Here is a 25,000-nt window from a genome sequence, read left to right on the forward strand (position 1 = left end):
TTATCTCATGTGCTATCTACATTTTTTATCATTCTTTACAAAGCAAAAAATCAACTGAAATAAAATGTAGGTGGGATTTCAATAGAAAGAGTTTTATATGAATTATACCTCTATAAATGAAAGCAGGCCGGAGAAAGAAACATCCATTTACAACATAAGGCAGTTCTAAAAATTTCTCCCCTCTGAAATTTCATTGGAAACAACATTAATCAACACAATGCAAGGGGGGAGGGTTGTAAAAAAAAAAAAAACCTCTTAGCATATGTTGCACATTAATGAACAAGTTTTAGAAGATATGTGTAAATGGTCATTAACATAGTCAAATAGTATTAAAGTGCTGAAAATAAAGTGTTGGCAACTGAGCAATTCATTGTTTCTAATCAAAACTTAAATACATGTTCTTATCAGGTACATATCATTATACATCAATCTTTCATTTCTCAAAAAAAAAAATTATTTTATGCAAAGGAGCAGGATCTGTATGTGCATTGATGTGTAGGAGTAATATACAGTGCTCCCTTGATATATTGCCACCCGTTATAATGCCAGCCCCACTTATTGCTTGAAAATCCAAAGGAACAGATTTCTCCCCATGTTAACACCCCCATTATAATGCCAACTCTGCATAATGCCACATGCCCCTGATTTTCACAAACAAATGGTCAAATTTTATAGGGTTTACCCAGGATAATAATGCCAATTACCTAACACCCATCAATAATCACACCCTTGAGAGCAGTGTGGTGAGGTGTGACAGTCTAGACAAGGTATTCAGGTTTTCAGGTTAATTACAAATAATTGCTGAATTAAACTCAAGATTATATAAATGTTTATACAGAATGGAGCCCAAATAAATTGATTTTACAGAATTGAATTTCTTTTGACTGCTCAGTAAATCGTCTGTAATGGTGAATTCGTTATATTGCCAACCCCGCTTTATTGCAAAAATTGATCTTGAACAAAAGTTGGCAATATATCGAGGGAGCACTGTACATATTATATACTATTTACATCTGATGTTCTCATATGATAGCAATGTCATATCTTTAGTCACAACAAGAGCTGATTTATAAGGGAAATTTTTTTTGTGAAATAGTGTTATAAATTCATTCAGACACTCACTTTTTTGCCAGCTGTTCTATATTGTAACCAGGACTTGGGTCATTGGAGAGCTGAAATGGAAACTGAACATGAACAAAAAGCTACTACATTTACTTAGGTTATTATGAACAAAGAACCACATTTACATGTACTTAGGTTATCTTGAACAAAGAGCCACATTTACTTAGGTTATCTTGAACAAAGACCACATTTACTTAGGTTATCATGAACAAAGAGCCACATTTACTTTAGTTATCATGAACAAAGAGCCACATTTACTTAATATGTTATCATAAACAAAGAGCCATTTACTTAAGTTATCTTGAACAAAGAGCCACAACAACTACTTAGGTTATCTTGCTCAACTTATTCATACAGAGCTGTATAATAACCATGTCTTATCAGTCAGGCACAACAGTGGCCACATGTCCTTGGGGTAGGCTCTATTTTAATGGCCGAGAAAACCCAAAAGAAATGAATGTAGAATGCAAATATGTGTATATAAGAAATAAATTTTCAGTTTGGAAAATACTTGGGTATATGAAATGCAGCGCTTCATACTGACATATGTTTCATGAGGTGCTAATGTGTGAAGCGTCGCATTTCATACCCTCGTGTATTTTGATATATGTCACAAACATACTTCTTAAATCATCCTCACAACGCCAGGGGTCTTCAGTGGACGTTATGAAGATGTTCTTAAATGTGCTTTGTTTCCTTTCTTGGATTTTATTGTTATATTATTCGTAATTTGTGAATTGTTGACATATGCATGTACAGATGTGCATGTATGTACACAGTGAAAGTATAATTATTTGATAAGGAAAATGAAATGACAGTGTTCTTCAACATAAATTCATTAAACAGTCAGTAACCCAATTATACAGAATACCTTATAGATATCATTATGATATGTATTTGCTCATAAATGTACCTGAAATTCCAAAATGTGCTATAAAATGAACCATGTATGATATATGCCTCATTTGGCATCTTAAAAGACTGATTACAAAGCTGCCTGACATGTTATTTATAGAAAATGCTAGTGTTCCTTGTGACTTCATTTCTAACATTAATTTACAAGAGATAGCAAGAAACTGGTCCTAAATATTCATTCTAATGACCCCTATAAGCAACCCGGGACTTTATTTTTTGACTCTCTAAAATTAAGCGATCCCTATTTTAAACACCGTACAACTCAATTACTTTATATTGGTAATCACTACTACATGTATATTTTTGTGGATTTATTTTTTGTTGTTTTAACGATTTGAAGTAATGAACCAATAAGACCTAAGTGGATTATCATAATGAAAAGTACAACAATATCTCATTCATTCATGTCTATCTAAACATTTCTCAAAGTCAAATTTTCATTTGAAATATTTCAACACAAAATACTAAATAATCACCCCCTTTTCCAATTTTCTGAGTGTCTGGGATGCTCAATAGGATGAATATGAGTATAAATATAAAATTTTAAATATTGTACATAAATCATGCACACATCTTGTGTACAAGATGCACTATAGTGGTGCAGAAGATTTTAAGAGATTAATGTTTTGGTGTAATTTTTATAGATGGTTTTCCATCGAAGCGATTAAGCAAGAGTTATTTCCCATTGGCCGCCCTATTGTAGGTTAACATGCCCGGATTCCTTCATTATTCAACCAAAATCAGCCTTGTTATTCTGGTCACTGAGGTGGAGATAAACTGTTTTTCTTATTAATATACATTTGTTAATGCATCTTTTACTTCATAATTGCAATATTGCAAAGATTTCCCCCCATATATTTCTGCCTTACATGTTTCAAATTGGTTGCCTAAAGAGGAAAATCCACAAGTCTGACCTACAAAATGGCGGACAAGGGGAATAACTCGGGGTCAAAATATGTCATATGAAAACCATCTATACTGAATGGTTCATAAACAGAATATGGTTGGAATCTATATTTCATTACATCTAAGAATCTAATAAAGGGGTTAGGCCACTAAAATTTACAACTGATCACTTAGGTTAGAATTGGTTTAGTAGTCATTAGGGATGTGCGATTTTATCATTATATTGTGATAATTCATCCCATAATTCGTATCGCGATACGGTGGAGAAGAAAGAAAACTGTATTTTTGGATACATGTAAATTCTGGGCAAATTATGTTTATGCGTTAGGTTTTAAATTAACTGTTACAGGAAGTAACAAAAAATAACAAGATGGCATCTGAACATAGTAAAAATGTTATATTTTTATTTTTCTTGTCACAGATTTTGAGTCATTTTATTATCATTTGATCTGATTTTTTTGTCATTTGTTTAATTACAGTTACTTATACAAAACAAATGTTTAAAATAAAATGAATTTGGCTTTTTTTGCATTCTAATACCAAGCAGTAATGAAAATAGCAGATAAATTAAAAACCAATCTAATTAAAATTCGATCTTCCAGCCACTCCCTGGTTTTCGATACGTCACCGGGGAGTGGATGGAAGATCTAATCTTACTTAGATTGAATTAAAAACAGAATGTCCTAAAATATCACAATATTATCATGATATTGTGAAAAAAAAATATTGATATATCGCAATACAAATTTTTTGGTAATACCCATTCCTAGTGGTCACAGAGAAGAGGCTTAAAGTAGCCATACAAAACATGATTATACATCAGCTAAAACAACTTAGTTATATTTCAGTACTTTCCTTCGTTTGTATGGAACTTATTGTTTAAAGGGGCATAGCAGTTGAGTCGCACAGTGACAAAACTGTCACACCCCTCTTTACAATAATTTTCAAACAAACCAAAGAAAGCACTGTAAATGTCTTGTGTCATGAATATTCATAACATCATTGCAAAAATTGCATGTGATGTATATGTCATAAGTCTGGGGTTGATAAAAGATTTGACATGGAGATCTGTGACACTGACTTTTTAGAGTTTCAAAATGGTTTAGATGATGTTACGTTAACTCAAATCAAATATGTATGGTATCAATGGATAATGAAAACGCGTGAATGAGGGATTGGACACAATAAGTACATGTATATCGCTGACTTAAGCTACATACAACACGTGCTTTTTGCAGTTGAGAAATATTACTTTTGTAGTACAGAATTTATTGATGTGCGAGTGGCGGATTGAGAGCCCCCCCCCCCCCTTTTCGCAACAAATTTACAAGACGTTATTGCATGGCATATATGTAGATGATCAAGTTGAAAAAATTTAAACACTGCACAGAACATATTGAAATCATAAATAAAGCGAGTAAAACTCCAGATTTGGCACCAAAAATGACCAAGTATTTTGGCTAATACGCCCCCCCCCCCCCCCCCCCCCCGATAATCCTGTATCCGACCGCCGAGAGGTTAGAGCGTTCGCCCCACATGCGGAAGGCCCGGGGTTCGAATCCCGGCCGCGACACACCTAAGTCGTTAAAACAGGCAGTGAGAGTTCCATCGCCAAACGCTCGGCATCAGATGTGAATGTCACGGGTCCTCGGAGATGACCTTAAAAACAGATGACCCGTGTCACAGTAGGTGTGGCACATTAAAGAACCCTCACTGCTCAATGGCCATAAGCGCCGAGCATAGGCCTAAATTTGAAACCTTTCACTGGTCTTGGTGATGTCTCCATATGAGTGAAAAATTCTAGAGTGAGACGTTAAGCAAGATACAGTCAATCAATCAATCCTGTATCAGCGACTGTGTGTTTAACTGAACACATCAATTATGTTTAATTTAATTATATGTTGAATTTCTTATGTTTTCATCATTGATTAATGTTACAAAATTGTTGTTTTCTAGCTATGTTCATAGTTTGGAAGTTATAGTACGGTTTCATGGAAGTTATCATACAGCTAAGCTACGCCTCCCAAAAGTTATTGTACGCTGGATTTCTGTCAAAGGTTTTCTGTCTGATTTAAAGTATGGCTAAGATCAAAGGAAAAATGATCACACAGTGACACAATTTGTGTAACACATTTTATTCGCATCTTTTCAAAGCTACACTTTGAAAAAAGAACATTTCACCTTTTATGTACTCAAATATTTACATTTATTCATGTATGTTTACCTTTAAAACTCTTGCAAATCTATCAAGACAATTTCCAACTGCAATATCTATGGTCTCTCCAAATATTCGGTATCGTTTTTGGGAATACGCAATCACCTGCAATTAATCAAACCTGCATTCATATATACACTGTATTCTACTGCAGAGTGATTGTACATCATCTTGATATTTATACATTTGTACTGAAAATATACCTGTGAGTTTGCCACTCTGACATATAGAAAAGAGGCATACCTGTGTGTTTCCCCCACTGACATAGAGAACAGTAGGATTGATAGCTCCAGTAATCAGTCGCCCCATTTCTATATCTGAATGTTAGTAAAGGAACATAATAAAATTTAAAAGTTTAATAACATTAATTTGTAGGCCTTTGGATGGTGTTTGGAACCAAATATCAAGAGGTTGATGATACCTTTTGTTGAGAAAAGGATACATAAAATTTACAAACATATTTCTGCATTTACACATAAAAGATGATTAAATTTAATAAATTTAAACCATGACATAAGATATCTATTAGGATACGCCCGACACAGTGATTTACTGCGATGATGGGTTTTCCCCACAGCTGTGCAACAGTCCTAGCAACAATTGCCGTTGAAACCAGTGGTGCTCCCATTCCTGGACCTAAAAGAAATGAGAGGTTCATGGTCACCTTATCAGATAACGAATCATAATTTCATAATTCATAACTTTGGGACTCTAAAAGTGTTAAACTTTAAACCCCTACAACTGAAGCCACACATTTTGAACAAACTAGAAACCATAGCACATGAGAATGCTTGCATATTAATTTGATGAACTTACCATTGTCAGCTGGGCTCAACATTAAAGAATTTCCACTCGTCCATAGGACAAGTTCTTAAAAGAAAACACTTGTCTAAGATATTCTGAGCTTGTCCAAAAACATCAAACTATAATAAAACCGACTTGGTGGTCTAGAGGTAGAGCGTTCACCCAACATGCGAAAGGTCAGGGTTTGAATCCTGGCCACAACAGACCTAAGTCGTTAAAACAGGTAGTGACAGTTCCATTGCCAAATGCTCGGCATCAAGTGTGAATGTCACAGGTCCTTGGAGATGACCTTAAAAATGAATGTCCCAAGTCACAGGGGATGTGGCACACTAAAGAACCGTCACTGCTCAATGGCCGTAAGCGCCGAGCATAGGTCTAAATTCGAAGTCCTTCACCAGTATTGGTGACGTCTCCATATGAGTGAAATATTCTCGAGAGGGTTGTGAAGCCAGATATAATCAATCAATCAATCAAACAATGATAAACATTTTCTGTATTTCATTAAACTATAAAAAATGTCGAAGTGTCTTGATATATCTAAAACAAATAGAGTAATTCTAAAACTTTAACATGCATTATGGTACATCTTTTTAGCTTATGAGCAAAATTCAATCAACCTGAACTTGGACAACTGGTTCTCTGAACTATTTTCCTGATTAGGCTCAGTTTATGATAGTCTTGTTCAATTCAAATATTCTTTATGCAGTAAGATGGCCTATCTACTTTCTGCTCTCCTTATTCACAAAATATCTTACGACTAAGATGGAAAAAAGAATTCTGTTTGATAATCAAATACCGATCACAAGGTCATAAGTATGTATTCAACTTTTATAAACCATGGATGTACTTTACATATTAATTAAGAAAGTCTACAAGAAATGAAAAATAAGGAAATTACAGTGTTTGTAAATTTTGATCTTAGTCGTAAGATATTTTGTGAATAGGTGCCCCTGAACTTAAGAACAAATAAAATGAGGGAAATATTTTTTTTACTGTGTTTGAGATACCTGCAGGGTCTATCTTAATCATTTATACAGTAAATGTTGTCGGGGACTGCCCAGTTACTTCAAGATATCCAAAGCACTTCAGATATCCAGAGTATTTGAGATATCCATAGCATTAGAGATATCCAGAGTATTTGTGATATCCAGAGTATTTATGATATCTAGAGTATTTGAGATATCGGTGTTCAAAATACCAAAGGGCAACTGTATTTACAATCACACACTAAACATACGGACCTTTAGTGTAACAAATGACATCAATTTCTTTTGGAGTTACTTTTGCTTCATCTAAAGCTTTTTTCAGAACATCTAGCGCGTGCTCTCTATGGTGTTTAGCTGTATCCTTCGGTAAAAACCCTGAAAATTCAGAAAAGTAATCATTCACATATGGATTTATAAAAATCTGCTTCTGCTGTATATATACTTGATAAATAATATCATGCTATCGTTTTGAAAGTTTTAGCTGAGACTATCTTTGATATATGAGTAAAAGCACTAAGTTCCAACAACACTGATACCTATAAGTGTTGGATCCACAACAAGGATACAAGGTCAAATACAAGAATTGTAGTCTCACAGCCAAAATCATCAACACAAATCATAAAATGAGATAACAGAAAAAGTAACTTGAATCCGTGTTTACCACTTTCACATGCTAATTTACAAGACTACATAATGCTTTACGGGACTGTACTAGTCTAATTTTCAACGTTTTACATGCATCCTTCGTGTCAGAATTATCCACTGTTTGGCTTTGAATATTAGAGGGCGAAGCCCTCTCACGGCCCTTCGGGCCGTGAGAGCGGAGCTCTCCCTATAGGTAACACGTATATACATGTTTAAAAGGAAAATATAGGAAAACAATGAAAAATTAAACCATACCTATGGAACTTGAAAATTTTGGTACTAATAGCGTCGATTCGAATACTATCGCGTGGACATGTATTTCTCCATTTTGAATCTCGTCTACCCTAGTTCACGTCGTTCTGAGATGTTACAAAAATTCGTAAAAGCATGTAAATCTTATTTTCTTAATCATATATAATCACTCCACCATTAACGCAATGTTTGTTGTGGTTCAGACGCTATCTTTGTAAATTTGCTAAAATACGACGCTGAATATGACGTCACAATGTACTGTTTAAATCAGTTGCGTTATATTTCCCGCGTTCAATATATAGGCGGATCAAATCCTGCTAACTTCGGGTTGTTTTTGGTCTGTTTTGGATATAAATACTAATACCAAAACTTGTTTGCTTCGCCCTCAAACACGGTCACGCCGTAAAACATATTATTATAACATTTTTGACAAAACCAAAACTCTTTCAGCGGTTTTCTGTGATTCTATCTGTCTGTAATTGTTTATTTTATCCTTTTACCCTAGACACGGTCAGTCTGACAGTATAGGAATACTTGACGATGACTTTATATATTGCTAATATTACCTTGTCCCGGTGGAGTTATGTAGGTGTGTCGGGGGTTAGAGAGAACGACACCATCTTTAACAATACCAACTCCTAGTTTATTGGCGCTCCCCTCAAATCCAATTGCAATAACCATACTTCCTGGCTTCCAAGATCACGGAATGGCTCTATTCACTGTAGTGAAAGCATGATTTGATTGCAGCTTATACAATCACTTCATTTCAGTCTGCCAGTTGCAGAATATCTACAAACATCAGTATTTACTATAATTTAGCGTGTAGGTAAAATTCCTGCCTCTACACCGGATACTTTCTCATCGAAGCTAGAAACTAAAACGATGCGAACAGAATTCCGGAAATCAATGCCAAGTACAGATAGGGAAGTACATGTAGGCTTAGGCGCTATGCTTGTCCACTTCTATAAAGAGAATAAATGACACCAGAAAATCTGTTATCGGTGTAAAGTGAAGGATATATACAAATAGCTTAGGTCCAGTGTACGTAGTTTTTGGGGTTTTTTCTTTTCTTTTTTGTTGCTTCTGCTCTTTATAAATCTCTCGGCTATGCATTTTTTTTTTTTTTTTTTTTTTTTTTTTTTGTGCATGGCTTGGTAAATTCTATTTATCTTCATCTTGTTTAGTGCTACCTGTTGTAAAGTTTAAATTATATCTTATCATATCTTAATTGTTATTTATCTTGCCTCTTGTTTATAAAGATAGTGCTTCGCTTTTCGCATTTAGTTATTTTATGTTGCTGCTGCTTTTTATGCAACATCCACAATTATTGTGTTTTCATCTTAATCTCTGCATATTCTTACACGAATTTCAGTTTGGTCAATCTTTAATGTATGTACATGTATATCTATCTCTCCATTCCTCTCTCTCTCTCTCTCTCTCTCTCTCTCTCTCTCTCTCTCTCTCTCTCTCTCCATGCTATGTGTCTTTTGCCTTCGATATGATATTATGTAATATAATAGTCGGTTAAAAAACTTTACAGAGCTTGTGTTTATGGAGCGTCAAATTAACATAAACTCAAATAATTGAAGATATCATCAATTAAATTATTGCTCTCTTTAATTGAATTAATGCTCGCAATAAATCAATTATTGCTCTCATCAATTGAATTAATGCGCGCTTCAATTGAATTAATGAGAGCAAAACTTGATTTAATGCACGCATTAATTCAATTATTGCTCTCTTCAATTCAGTTGATGAGAGCATCAATTTCTTAAAATATTGCTCGCAATAAATTAATTTAGAGCTCGGATAAAATAATTTGATGATCTCTTAGATTCAATTGAAGATATCTTTAATTATTTACAATGCTTTTGTATAAGGAATTAATGCATGCAACAATTCAATTATAAAGAGATCATTAATTCAATTGTGGATATGTTGAATTGAAGATATCTTTAATTATATAGTTGCTCTCTCTAAAAGAATTATTGCTCTCTTTAAATGAATTAAAGATATCATTAAATCAATTATTGCTCTCATCAATTTATTTAATGAGTGCATTATATCAATTATTGCTCTCTTCAATTGAATTGTAGCGCGCATCAATTCAATTGTTGATATCATTAACTCATTTGAAGAGATCATTAATTCAATTAAAGCGCACATCAATTCAGCTGAAGAATTAATGCTATCATCAATTCAATTAATGTGCGCAATAATTCAAAATAGAAGATATCATTAATTATTTGAAAAGATCTTTAATTAAATTGTTGCGCGCATCATATGAATTGATTACATCTTCAAATAATTGAAGATATCTTCAATTATTTGAGTTTATGTTAATCTGGCGCTCCATATGTGTTGATTTGTTAAATGTAATATAGTGCCGACTTTAATTAGAATCTACTTACTTAATTATTTACTTACCAAAAAGATATTGATTTATCTTATTTAGTGAATATATATAGACTGGGAGTGGTGGCGTGCTCCTGTAATCTAGCTACCTGGAGGTCAGAGTCGGATAGATAGATAGATAGATAGTTGTAGTTGATAGATAGTTGGATAGATAGATAGATAGATAGATAGATAGATAGATAGATAGATAGATAGATAGATGTAGTTGATAGATAGTTGGATAGATAGATAGATAGATAGATAGATAGATAGATGTAGTTGATAGATAGTTGGATAGATAGATAGATGGATGGATAGATAGATAGATAGTTGGATAGATAGATAGATAGTTGGATGGATGGATAGATAAATAGATAGATAGATAGATAGATAGATAGATAGATGTAGTTGATAGATAGTTGGATAGATAGATAGATAGATAGTTGTAGTTGATAGATAGTTGGATAGATAGATATATAGATAGATAGTTGGATGGATAGATAGATAGATAGATAGATAGATAGATAGATAGATAGATAGATAGATAGATAGATAGATAGATGGATAGATAGATAGTTGGATGGATAGATATATATATAGATAGATAGATAGATAGTTGGATGGATAGATAGATAGATAGATAGATAGATAGATAGATAGTTGGATGGATAGATAGATAGATAGATAGATAGATAGATAGATAGATAGATAGATAGATAGATAGATAGATAGATAGATAGATAGATAGATAGTTGGATGGATAGATAGATAGATAGATAGATAGATAGATAGTTGGATGGATAGATAGATAGATAGATAGAAAGTTACCTTCTTCTTCTTTTTTAAAACTTCACACATTTAGATGTGACACTACTTGCAGAGTGTCGTTATTCAAACGATGTATTTACACATGTCGACATCTTCATCAAAACCAATACATGTATACTACATAGAAAATCATACAATGTTAAAAGTTTCTGATGAACACAAACTGGGTGAATTTTAAATAGGCCTAATAGATAGTCCATGCAAAATTTAAACTTACATGAATTGAACAAATAAAGAAAACAGACAATCATTGCTTTATGACTTCTCTTTCGAAATAAAACTAAAGTAACTTATTTTATAATTACCCTTACCACCTACAAGGTGCAAGGGTCTGACATATGATTATATGAATATGCCTCTCATTAGTATAAATGTAAAAGAAAAGATATGATGTTCAATGTAGATGTAATTGATTAGATATTGAGTACTCTTGGAATTTATATACTTTTACCTTTAGGGCTATATTGTACTCTTTGTCTCTTCTAGAATTTAACACATACAATGTAATTGATTTTAAACTTATTTCGTACATAGGTTGCGCAATTTTCGGAACCTTTCGTTTGCCAAAAATTTCCTGTTCTATATTCCTAATCCTGTCTGTGGAAAAAGAACACATCATGCGCGATAGTGAAGAGATTTCGTTGAATTTCGTTGGACAGACCTTTGTTAATTTTGAGGAATATTGGTTGGAGTGTCAACATTAAAACACCATTCGTCTACAATGTTTTCTGAAACAAAAAGGTTCCGAATCCAGTGCTTTACGTTCATCCGACTTCTGTTACGTGTATCAAAGGGGAAAAAAGTTCTGCTCTTCATTGATATTTTAAAAATGAAGGCTGCCTAACCTCTTTCGTAATTTTATCACGGACTGAAGTTCAGCAATCGTTAGAGGAATCCACGAGATGGAATATGGAAACTTAACCCTTACCTGATTTGACAATTACATGTACTAATGTGATCTTCAGGTACTTCAATGTTTAACCTGCTCCAGTGTTAACAATACCAAAACAAGTAGGCTACAGAATAAAACACAAATTACGGACTGTTGGAAATCAGAGAGATTCGTACTTTTATTTCAACTGACTGGCTGACAATACAAATCATGCCTATCATCTTCGGTATTTTGTTTGTGTCCATTTATATACTTAACAACACTCCTAAGAACGTGTCCATGATTAAATTTTACCATAATTCTGAACATTGCTCTGTATGTTACAAAATAATATTTTTCATATCAAATACCATCCCGCTGGGGATTCGGGTTAGAATAGGTCCTCAATACTCCTTGCTTATCGTAAGAGTCAACTAAATGGAGCAGTCCTTCGGATAGGCCCGCAAAAAGGTATGTGGCAGGTTTGGCACGACAAAGATTCCTCCCTGCTCAAGGCCATAAGCGCCGAGCATTGGCCTACATTTTGCAGCCCTTCACCGGCAATGGTGACGTCTCCATATGAGTGAAAAATGCTCGAGCGGGACGTTAAACAATGTACAACCAACCAACCAACCATTCCTGCTGATTGAAAATCTTAACAAACATCAATAGTAAAGTGTTTTAATGAAAAAGTCAAGAAAACATCCTTTTCTTAAAAATCAATCCTTTTAAAGAGATTTTAATGTTATTATTGTGCCACTTATATTTTTTCTTTCTGCATGTTTCTTATATAATCGGCTCCTTGATACGGCGGAGTGATTTCAACACACTTCATGTAACAGAATCCATCCCCTGCAAATCATTTTAATTCATCTACATTTTCCGCATCTTCAATTCTGAAAGAAAAGACATTTTACATAAAGAATCAATGTGGCTTTTATCAGACACAAACTACTATTCCAGTTTGTAAAACATCACATACATGGAGGGATCTTTTGTATTGATGTCTGTCACTTGCTGAGGTAGTTTGGTCATTCTTGTCTCCGGTAGCTTCAGTGACAAAACTGCAACGCAAAGGGTTACAACTCCGTAAAACAGGAACGGTAACACTTTACCCATTGTCCCATCAGCCTTTCAGACAAAAACAAAAACGAGAAAACAATCATATAATTTTATTACTAGTATTTCTTTTTTGTGTGTATTACATAATGTTGCGTGTATAAAAAAAAACACCTAAAATTTACGACGATTAACAAATAAATTCTACAACTTATATCAATGCTTCTCATCGTCCAATAACATTGGGCACGTATACATGTATATAACTTATGCAAAAAAATACCTGATGATACACAGATACTAAGTGTGACTATTTTTTTTAAAAGAAAGTTATAAGCATATTTTACCAGATAAAACATGTATGGTGACAGTATCCCTCCAATTCTTGACCCCGCCCCGGAAAGACCTAACACGAGACTTCGCATGACGGTTGGAAACAATTCCCCGGTGTATATATAAATCTCTCCAAATCCCGCAGACACTCCAAACTTTCCAATCATTGCAAAGGCTATCAACAGCCAGTTACCCGCTGCAAAGTTCAACGATACTTGATTTGTACATGTATAACATAATATATTTTGTATACGGGAGAGGTTGTCTAAGTTGCTAGAACTCGTAACCAATCCCTCTGAATATTTATACAATAAAATAAGTTCAAATCAAATCAACGATATCAATTTAGGCAAACAATCGGTTTTCTTGTTAATAAGGTTCCGCTTCTAAAACAAAAACAAAATGCAAATGAAAAATCATCTATAATTCAAATAAAAAAAATATAGAATACAAATGGAAAATTATACAATATAAATGGAAATTAAATAATATAGATAAAAACCATGAAAAGAATTACTGAATATACAATACAAATGGAAAAGATCAAATACTGCGACGTTTAACATGCAATAACTAAATGTACATGTACAACACTATGGAAAACAGCATATTTTTTTTAAATATCGCCTTCGCCGTTATGCAAATTATCACGCTTTCCATTGTCATTAACGCCTCATATACTCAACTAACTAGAAAGTGACTCCTTATAAAATGAATTTTAATAAAATCGACATTTCACAAATACTGTCCATTAGAAATTACACCATCGCTACTTTCATTTATATATATTCACCACAATCATCAACCTTCGTGAGCTTTAAGGTTTCACACACAAAATTTAGTAAGAAGTGTCTATCAACATTTGAAAAGTCTAGACAACCCTGTGTTGGTAGATGATTTTTATCGCGCATAATTGTCCAGATTATTTGATAATGGCACCTGCCAATAATTGGTACTAGTCCATTAGCATTTGTTTTCAAAGTAACAGAAACTATGTGTATTGTTTTTCTTCTTTTCCTCCCTATGAAAATATCATAAGAATAGCAGTCTTCAATTTGAAAAAAGATTCCAGTGGTAAATGAAACAATGCGACCTGTCAACAGGGGATGCTTACTCCTCCTAGGCACATGATCCAACCTCTGGTATGTCCAGGGTTCCATATTTGCCCTATTCTTAATTTTGTACTCTTTACAGGAGTTATGACGTTGATCCCTGTTCTTATCTTCACCTTTTCATTACAATAAATTCACACATCTTAAGTTATTACATAGACTGCAATATCTAACGTGCGAAACATGCCACTATTGCAATACGATAAACCACGTGTGTTTAGCGCAGCGCTCTCTAGCGGCGTGTATTACAGTATTTGTTACAGTGAACACTTACATTCATCCAACAGAAGTAGAGGAACGAGTGTCAGGAAACAAGCCACTGAACTTCCAAAGAGGACGACAAGATGCAACGGTTTTCTACCCGTTCTATCCAGCAAAAAGCACATTGAGTATCCGAGTATTTCGGCAGTGACGGATATAGCATAATTAGAATATAAATTTCCACTAAATCGTCCTATATTCATCGTAATACCATAGTATATGAAGGAAACAGCAAACCTATGTTTGAAAGTTGGCATACAATAAATGATAATATGAAATTCATAGTAAAAGTGTATATTAAGATAACCATTTTGCATGAAAAGTTTTAAAAATATTATTGATAGAAAATAGTGATTATTGAAGATATTACAATACCTACCAATTTGCTGCAATGATTAACCATCGAATGACAAGTTGTCTCGATTGAAAGAGATCCTTGAGTATAAGAAACATCCCTTCATCTTTTTTATTTTCGACATGAACGCTTAATAAAGCAACGTCATGGTCAAACGTCTTGCCGTTCACCTTCGCTGCGTACTGTAATATTTCCATGGCTTCCTGGTACCTTCCCCGAGATATCAACCATCTTGGCGATTCTGGTAAAACTTTCGACCTATGAATATCAACACTAAAAGATATTTAAATTCGAGTTTGTCGATTACGAAATAAGAGTGTTTTTTAACGTTTGCAAGACTGGCTTGATGTATAAAGGCAATAATCGTTATTTTTATCAGAATATCCATCTCACCACCAGTATATAAGAGGTATTGCCATCGGACTAGCAGCTGCTAACTGTAACCATCTCCAGTCTCTGATGAAGTAGGCCATCAGCACAAGTATGTAGGCTCCCACACAGTATACTAGTAGTATAATAGTACCGGACACCAAGCGTAACTGTGGTGTCACAAACTCCAGTCCTAACATAATGGAAATGATCACATCAGGTTCTTAGAACCTCGTTAAAACTGCATAAATTGTGCTGTACCAACATCTACATACTGTACCGCAAGACCAATATCATATACTGTAATTTCACTTTTAAGAATTCAAATACATGTTTCCAGAAACCTTCATTTAGTAGTTTTAAGAAGAGTTAAGTAATAGAAATGTAAACAAGTTGTAGGCATCTTATTTCTTCCTTTAACACCTACCATTTTTTAAAGGGAAATGCAACCCGAACCACATTGTTGCTTTTATGAATAAAATGTTACTTACTGATATCATAAATGACAGTCTTTAACAACAAAAATCCTTGCTTAATGATTAAATCAATATGATAACTTCTTTATTTAGACAGGATAGCACAATTAGTACAAATGACTAGTTTACATTGTGGTCCTGTATAGGTATCTTAAAATACCCGCCGCTAAGAGGGCAGGGCTTCATGACCTACATGATTTAATTGCATTATTTCTAAGAAAATATTCCTCTTGTACATCAAACAAACAAACTGAATAGAAATAAACAGGAGAGAATCCTCTATCAAAATTGTAAAATTTCAGTCAGAGCTATCTCTAGCTCTCTCTGATGAAGCTTATCAACCGAGAACGTCCTCACAAAGCATAGGAGAAAATATACATACAAGATATTGTAAAGGCAATAATATAAAATATACTATCTTGAGATGGTTGGTTCTTTTACGTCCCGTCGACGATTTTTCACTCATGTTGACACGTAGTTATAGGGAAACCCATGAATGTTTCCTCACACCACTTGTACCATTAAGGAAAAGGTGAAGATAACAAACAGTGATCAATCTCACAACTCCTTTAAGGAAAGCATTCCCTGTTGACTGGTCACACTCACCGTTAGCCCTATACCTTGATCAGATAAATGGAGTAATCCGTAGTCAGAATCAGTGTTAAAGAACGGCCTAACAATAGATATGAAACGCGTCAGATAGCATTTCACCCAATGATAGGATGCACTGGCAAACTAGATCGTTATAACGTTGCGTTATTAGTTTGCCGTTAGCAATTATGTTCAATATAATATCTAAGTATGAAGCAGACAAGGAAGACTCTGTGATGTCTTTTATTTCGGGTTCACTGGGATATATCAAATCGACATACAATGTATGAATGAAAATTATTATTGTTAATGTATCCTAATCGAGTGGAAGGCCACAGCACGATAGTTTTTGTCTCATTTAAACGTTTTTGAATAAATTCTGCCTTATAAAAATATAACAACAAGTCAGTTAACAAAGGAGCACAATTTGTGTCCATGGGAATTCCAAAAGACTGTTGGAATACTTGATCACCCAAGACTACGAAGATAAAGTCAATGAGGAAATACGGCATCATTTTAATATCAACTTAAGCATCTAAAATATTGTATCTAAACCTTTCACACTCTATAGGGTCATGTCTATAAGTACAGACTTACTTTCCTTCTCTTCTCAGAATGCAGCTCAAATGGTTAAAAATCTGACAACACGCTTTGTCCAATAATGGCGGATTTATCAAATAAATGAAAGGTTAGTGAGGCGATCAACTACACAGGCACCTGAAGTATGGATATTACTACCCCCCCCCCCCTTTTTTTCATATTTTTTTTTTTTTGGTGGCAATAATTTCTCTGAAATGTATGAATTCCCAGTCTATCTCATCCCTCTTTCGATTCATGTAATCGTTTCACGCTTTTTGTAAGCTTTAAAGATTGGCCTTCTACCGGTATAATAAAATACACAAGGTAAGAAACAAAAATTTGTAAACAAACAGGGGGTCCCCGTTTCCGGGCACATTTTCCAAGTAATTACAGCGTTACCTAAGGAATTTTGACGAGAGCCAGGTCGGGGAGATGTCATACTACAAGTCTCTTCAACTCAAAACCCATCTCATCTCTTTTATTTGACACAATCTTGCGTGCATTGATCGGACAGGGCTTCATCTCTTCCACTGGCAGCCAAAAAGGAGGTCACAGAGTACGAATTTATAACGTGTCGTGTGATTGGTCCGCGAATAATCCCGAGACCCTTCGGATGATCCCGAGACTAAGCAATGTCTTTGCGAACCAATCACACGGCGCGTACAACAAATTCGTACTCTGTGACCTCCTTTTTGGCTGCCAGTGGAAGAGATGAAGCCCTGTCCGATCAATGCACGCAAGATTGTGTCAAATAAAAGAGATGAGATGGGTTTTGAGTTGAAGAGACTTGTAGTATGACATCTCCCCGACCTGCCGCTCGTCAAAATTCCTTAGGTAACGCTGTAATTACTTGGAAAATGTGCCCGGAAACGGGGACCCCCTGTTTGTTTACAAATTTTTGTTTCTTACCTTGTGTATTTTATTATACCGGTAGAAGGCCAATCTTTAAAGCTTACAAAAAGCGTGAAACGATTACATGAATCGAAAGAGGGATGAGATAGACTGGGAATTCATACATTTCAGAGAAATTATTGCCACCAAAAAAAAAATTATGAAAAAAAAGGGGGGGGGTAGTAATATCCATACTTAGGTGCCTGTGATCAACTACACGAACAGATATCAATTGTCAAATTTTCGGGACATCCTTTCCTGGAGACAGGGGATAGGTAATTACATGAATAATATTTTTTTTAATTATTAAATGACATATTCTACTGATGCTATGCTCAAGTATCTACAATGTATTACTCTCCCATACCTTCACAAACAAATGGATTTTCAACAATACGGCAATCAAATGAACTAAAACATTCTTTGTACACTGTAGTTACTTTCCTACCCATTATAAACGCAGTGCGATAAAACGAGGTTGAAAAGAATCCGTCGAAGAAACGTAGTACCGCGAACATGTAGACAGTGGTGGAGAATGGCATGATGATGTTTGTGATGAATAAGAAAGTCAGGCAGATGCAGCATTCCAGTCGTCGTCCAATTCTGTAAGATTAGAGTGAATTCTAAAGATTCTGTGTATAGTCAGTAGTATTTCAACGACAGGAAACGGTAGGTAATATGTCCTACGGTAGATATAGAGATTATATAGTTTTCAATTCAAATAAAAATGAAAATTATATATCAAATTAAGTATAAACATACTCAACCTACATATCTCCAACAATGGACATGAATAGTGTTGACGCCGCGAATCCAATGAAATAAACCATCATCACGTGGGGGCGGAGCATGAATCCATCACACACCAGGTTAAACTACAAGATTGTGTTATTCTGTGTATTTACTGCCTGCCGGTAAATTCAAAATTTACATTCATTAAAAAGTATAAACTACAAAGGCGATTTAAAATGTTTAATAACACATTTGTATGAAATGGAAAAAAAGGTATTGAATTTACCCGTTGCCGATAAATACAAAATATACAACATGACAACTGTATTGAAATAGCGTTAAAAGAAGTAAACAAGAAGCCCATGAGCCACATCGCTCACTTGAGACACATTGACCATGCTGTTGTTCAACTGATGCATTTTAAAATCTTTATTCCCATGAAAAATTTTAACCCCATATTGTGACCTAAACCTAACCCCCAAAGGTCACTACATAACCGTGATGAAAGGTCAACGATCATGGTGTAAAATATAAGGTCTTGCTATAAGAAATCTATATACAAAATATGAAAGCCCTACCTGAAACAGTTCATGAAATATTATCTATGATGGGTTTTCTTAAAAGTAGGTCAAACTCCAGGGTCAATTTGGTATCAAGGCAAATGTCTTGTCACATATAATATATGAGAGCCCTATCATGCACCATTCAAAAGTATGAGCAAGGTTATAGTAACTGTTACAGATAGATAGATAGACAGACAGACCGACAGGACGAACCCAATATATCTCCCAACTTTAGTATCGGAGGCATAAAAAACTTAGGAACATTTGCATTTTGATATGATTTAGCGAGATCCTGCTACTCTTGAAAATACAATGTACTTTGTTTTAATTAACTTACTGTGTATTCCCATATAAAATATTGATATCCTATTGTGGCCCCACCCTATCCCGGAGCGCCAGAATTGAACACACTTGAATTTGCACTACATGCAGATGCTTACATATCAAAATAACTAATCATGGCCCTGCTGTTCTGTAGAAGATTTCAAAGGATGTTTCTCTATATATTCCCATATAAGACTTTGATCCCATTTTGTGGTCCCACCCTACTCTCAAGGGGGCTGTTTACAATTTGAACAAACTTGAATGTGTATTACCTGGGGATGCTTGCATAATAAAACCAATCATGGTCCTTTTGTTCTTGAAAAGATTTTTCCTTTACATTCACATGTAAAAATTATGGTCTCAACCTACTCCCGGGGGAGATTTAATTATTTGAACGTACTTGAATCTACACTACCTGGGGATTCTTGCTTATTAACTTAAATAATCATAGCCCTGTTGTTCTTGAGGAGACGATTTTCAAGGATTTTTGCACATAAAAAAAGACCCCTTATAGTGACCCCACCCTAGGCCCCTGGAACCACACTTACATTTACACTGTCAGGAAGGTTGGTAAGGAATGTTTCATGTAAATTTCAACTTTTCTGGCCCTGTGGTTCTTGAGGAAAAGATTATCAAATGACCTCACCCTATTTTTGCATTTTCTTGATTATCTCCATTTTGAAAGGGACATGACTCTCCTTTTGAATAAAACCTTGAATCCCCTTTATTCAAGGGTGATTTGTGCCAAGTTTGATTGAAATTGCTACAGTAGTTCTAAATAAGAAGTCGAAAATGTTAAGTTTATTGACGGCCGGACAAAAAGTGATCAGGATAGCTCACTTGAACTTTCAACTCGATCAGGTGAGCAAATAAAGCATCGGAGAAAGATGGGCTGCTCCTGCACTAAGATAAAATGTACCTGTGAGGCAATAGTATTAGTAAATGTTGAAAGATCGAAGACCCATTCTGCACATCTTTCTCTCGTTCCATTCCGAAAGATTTCGCATTCACTGTATGTGCCATCTGGTTTTGTGGGTATAGAGGAGTTAATGATCCTTTTATGATAGTCACTCTAAACAGCATACGTGTCATTTGGCCAGTCCAGTATTTTACACCTGTGAAGGTAAATATTTTTTAGATGCATTACAGTTTATACTATACATGTATCTGAGTTTTCAATAATGAGCTTCCTTGGTTGTGGAATCTTTAGCTTAAACAGGGGATTTGACTTTACCTATACTTAGCATCAAGTACAAAGTATGTAAATAAGAAATGCTCAAAATATATTGTACAACCCAAAAAACATCCATCATCTCATTATGATCTTGATTCTTCTAAAAATGTAAAAGTAAAATTTCCTGACAATTGTCGGCTTTAGGTATTACAAAAATAGGAAATTAACATTCTATTATTAGTAGTGCAAATAATTTTTCATCCTGTATATATAATAAAGTTTCCAATTCCTCTAAAAATGAATCGAATCCTGTGTATTTTAGGTGTTAGACCTAAATATTCCAATTTCCACTGTCACTGGTGTGTTTTTCTCAATTTCTTTAAAATCGAAAAATATTCATTTAGTAGTAATCTCACTGGACGTAGTTTATGTATCAAAACTTTTGATAATTTGAAATCTTCTAATGTTCTCTACGTTATTGAGTGTAACCTATGTGGCTTAATTTATGTGGGAGAAACTAAGGGTTTACTTGATAAAAGAATATCGGGACACAGATTTTAAATAAATAATGGTGGTAACCAACTTCTCTATAAACACATTAATTCCCCCAGACGACTCATCTTGTCCATGACGGTCAGGGTTCTAGAAAAACCATCATACAAAAAATCCAACACTAAGTACCCCTTTTCCTAGACAACGAGAATATCACTGGATCAGGACTCTAGGTACTGCATCTCTTTATGGATGCAATGATAATTTATATGACGTAGCGAATTTGAATAGTTCACAAGGAAATAACGTAAATATCATGAGACTCTTTCCAAATACTCAAAGACGGAAACGCAGTTATGGACATCGTTCACATGAAAGACCAAGGATACCTGATGTCATGCTTGATTCACTTTACCTTACCAGTGGCGTAGCTTCCATTGAGGCAACCGAGGCAGCTGCCTCGGTAAAAAAAAAAAAAACACCACCTTTTACGTTAAAATGTCGCTAGCTTCCCCAGACCCCCTGCCTCGGTAATATTCGAATCCAAGCTACGCCTATGCTTACGTCAGAAGAATTAGGTCCACATCATATATTCACAAAACAATTTACTCTGTTCCATCGGGAGTTTCAAATACGTTATTTGAAGAAGCCAAAGTTAGTCTATACTTTGATTTTTCAACACCAGAATATATACTGAACTCTATGATTATAGATGTTGCCAATCACAGGCTCTTTAAATCACCACGGGTCATGGATGATATTCCTTCTGAACCATGCCGCCAGTTCCTTAAGCTCAAATTTGCAAACAAAGGAATAGATGACGTCAACATAAACAAGGTCTCTCGTTATAAAAGAGTTCAGTCTTGTATCCCAACTTATTTCAAGTTCAAGTCTACACCCTGTATTTCCTACAAATGTACTTCTACTATTGCATCCAAACTTTTTAACTATAAACAAACTTTGCAGTGGCTAGATATAGACCATCTTATACTTAATCCACCTAAGTGTTCTTGTTCTTCGTCTTCTTTAAATTAAAGTTCAGCTGGACATGTCATTACAGGTGATGTTGAAATAGTTGAGAATATCAACCTCAAATCACTTATTCTAAAAGGTCCTAAATACAGAAAACCTCAGTCTTTCAATTGGCGACAGAACTTCATCTCTATTATGAATTATGTTGAAGATTATGCCAGATGATGGTTTAAATATGAATTTTTTTAAATTGCTAAATTGTCAGAATGGATTAAAAGTATAAGAGGAAAATTAAAAACAAACGTACCATCTATCCTTCTGTGTTTAGTAGACCAGAAGTGATAAAAGAATTAGATAGGTTACATAAGAAATATGTTTTGGTTCCAGCTGACAAAGGTTGTAACAACATTGTCATTGTTTGTAAGGTTCATTATCATAACTGTACTTTATCCAGTAAATGTTCTACCAAGCCCCTTCCTTTGCGACTCACGAAAATATTAACAACTGTGAAGGAGAAACTTCAAGCATACTGTGCCACTACATAGGCCAGAAGTGGTGTAAATCAAATAAGAATTTTAAAAAATTCTTTTTCTAAAATAAGAAAGATCAAAACGCATGAATTTCAACACTTTACACGACCATTCCTGGCGATGAATTAAAGACTAGACTTTGACAATATAGACAGTTGCTCTTCAACAAAAATGGAAAACGGAAATGTTCATATCTAGTGATCAGTCATCCAAAAAATTACTTTGGTAAACACCACTCTGATTACACGCACAATTACTCTGAAGTTGAAAAAAAAATATGCTGGAGTTCCTCATTGACAATACCTTCGCAGACTTTGCTTCCCATCGGCACGAATGGTGCTCCTTTATTAGCTGACCTGTTTTTATATTCTTATGAAGCAGAAATTATTCAAAAACATCTACATGAGAAGAAAAAAATCTTTTGCTGTACGTGGTCTTCAATTGGACATTTAGATATATCGACGACGTTTTAACTATTAACAATAATAATTTTCATTCATAATGTCGATTCGATATATCCCTGTGAATTCAAAATAAAATACACCACGAGTCGTCCACCTCTGCTTCATACTTAGATATTTTATTGAAAATGGATATTAACGGCAAACTAACAACTCAACTTTATGACCAACGGGATAATTTCATCTTCTCCATCGTCAACTTCCCATATTTGTGTAGCAATATTCCATTATCACCTGCATATGGTGTTTATATATCTCAACTGATTCGATACACAAGAGCTTGTTCTGCGTATGATCAGTTCTTAATTCGAGGCAGACTACTGACAAACAAGTTGATGGTGCAGGGATTTCAACAATCTCGTTTAAAGCAATACAAGCTGTAAATGACGGTAAATAAATAGAAAAATAAAAGAACAATTAGTCAACATATTTAATGTGATTGAATATATATAACATAATAGAATCAGAGTGAATCTGAAGCAATAAACCCGTCAAATTACCAAAAAATGTGAATTCATGAATCACTCTCATTCTGTCAGTAATTCCTGCTCGTAATCTCCGATGTGCATTGACCTTGGAGGTTAAGAGTTTAACATGCCAATTTGATAGAAAATTCACAATCAAAATTTCATTTAAGTGGCACATTTGCGTAATTATTACTTTTTTACACTTATATACTGTAGTATTTCTAGTCATTCATGAAACGACGTAATGTTTTAAAACAACCACACGTGTAGTCACTCGTGTCAGTTTCCGCCTTTGTACATGTATATAACCTCGGTCTCAGTAACCCGATTATGTTCGGCAAATCATCGTTCCCATGTCCGTGTATACGACACAATGGCGGTTTTTACGAAACGCTCGTTGTAGGTGTGCTCTCAAACAATTTCCCTTGTTTATTTTGCTGAATTATTCTTCAGATCTTGGGGATTTTATTAGTTATACCGGTAGGTGTTAATTGCTGCATAATTGGATAGTTGAAAAAATACCGTCAGTTACAGCTTGTATTGCTTTAAAGTCAACATTTCGCAAATTCGATGGTCGTTGTAACGATTTACTTTGGCAATAGAACCTAATATTGGGTCAAATGCTGTCTGACGTCTTTCATACCGATTGTTAGACCGTTCTTGGTACACTGATTTTAACTACGGATAACTGCGTTTACCTGATCAAGATATAGGGCTCACGATGGGTGTGACCGGTCGACAGGGGATGTTTACTCATCCTAGGCACCTGATCCCACCTCTGGTAAATTCAGGGCTCTGTGTTTGCCCAACTCTCTATTTTGTATTGTTTATCTATAGGAGTTATGAGATTGATCACTGTTCGTTATTTTCACCTCTCATAATAATATGTTACATTACTTCTTCATGAAACTTGATATGAATATTTGGGCAGGGAAGGTATATTGTCTAATGATCCGGACCATTACCCTGAAAATCAAGGTCATATTGTGAACCAGAACGACTGAAACAGAGCATTACATCCACAGCGTCAGAGTTAACTGTTCTGTTCAACAGAATGATAAAAGAACAGGAGGTTCTATGCAACTGAGGGGCCTCCATGACCGAGTGGTTAGAGCATCGCGCTCAAAATCACACGGCCTATCACCTCTGTCGGCGCGGGTTCGAATCCCGCTCGCGCCGATAAGTGAGAAAGTTTCCCAGTTTACTTTCGAAAGGTCGGTGGTCTCTTCCCAGGTACATTGTATCTGGGTTCTCTCTTCCACCAATAAAAACTGGGCGCCACATATAACTGAAAAATTGTTGAGTGTGGCGGAAAACATCA

The 25,000-nt window shown here is 34.8% G+C and overlaps 2 protein-coding genes across 4 annotated transcripts in view; both read right to left on the reverse strand.

The window, feature by feature from the left end:
- The window catches only part of LOC125683115 (probable tRNA N6-adenosine threonylcarbamoyltransferase), a 14,067-nt gene extending 5,348 nt beyond the window's left edge, over positions 1 to 8,719 (reverse strand). The window contains 8 exon segments of the mRNA XM_048923928.2: positions 109 to 148; positions 150 to 182; positions 1,123 to 1,172; positions 5,168 to 5,263; positions 5,402 to 5,475; positions 5,693 to 5,794; positions 7,204 to 7,323; positions 8,412 to 8,719. Of these exon segments, the coding sequence (XP_048779885.2) occupies positions 109 to 148; positions 150 to 182; positions 1,123 to 1,172; positions 5,168 to 5,263; positions 5,402 to 5,475; positions 5,693 to 5,794; positions 7,204 to 7,323; positions 8,412 to 8,526 (630 nt within the window). The 5' untranslated portion in view covers positions 8,527 to 8,719.
- Positions 8,720 to 12,605: 3,886 nt separating this feature from the next.
- LOC125683124 (organic cation transporter protein-like) overlaps positions 12,606 to 25,000 on the reverse strand; it is a 16,257-nt gene continuing 3,862 nt past the window's right edge. Inside the window, exons 2-11 of one of the 3 annotated variants that reach the window (XM_048923975.2) lie at positions 20,503 to 20,698; positions 18,736 to 18,839; positions 18,413 to 18,567; positions 16,319 to 16,523; positions 15,452 to 15,620; positions 15,083 to 15,316; positions 14,717 to 14,940; positions 13,345 to 13,526; positions 12,921 to 13,069; positions 12,606 to 12,834 (exon numbers count right to left, since the gene is read on the reverse strand). In XM_048923975.2, coding sequence (XP_048779932.1) covers positions 12,798 to 12,834; positions 12,921 to 13,069; positions 13,345 to 13,526; positions 14,717 to 14,940; positions 15,083 to 15,316; positions 15,452 to 15,531 — 906 coding nt within the window. In that variant the 5' untranslated portion in view covers positions 15,532 to 15,620; positions 16,319 to 16,523; positions 18,413 to 18,567; positions 18,736 to 18,839; positions 20,503 to 20,698 and the 3' untranslated portion in view covers positions 12,606 to 12,797. Of the gene's footprint in view, positions 12,835 to 12,920; positions 13,070 to 13,344; positions 13,527 to 14,716; positions 14,941 to 15,082; positions 15,317 to 15,451; positions 16,524 to 17,472; positions 18,139 to 18,412; positions 18,568 to 18,735; positions 18,840 to 20,502; positions 20,699 to 25,000 lie in introns of those variants that run through there. The other 2 variants (XM_048923951.2, XM_048923967.2) reach the window with 2 other exon arrangements.

This window comes from Ostrea edulis, chromosome 1, assembly GCF_947568905.1.
Source record: "Ostrea edulis chromosome 1, xbOstEdul1.1, whole genome shotgun sequence".
NCBI classification, from domain to species: Eukaryota; Metazoa; Mollusca; class Bivalvia; order Ostreida; family Ostreidae; genus Ostrea; species Ostrea edulis.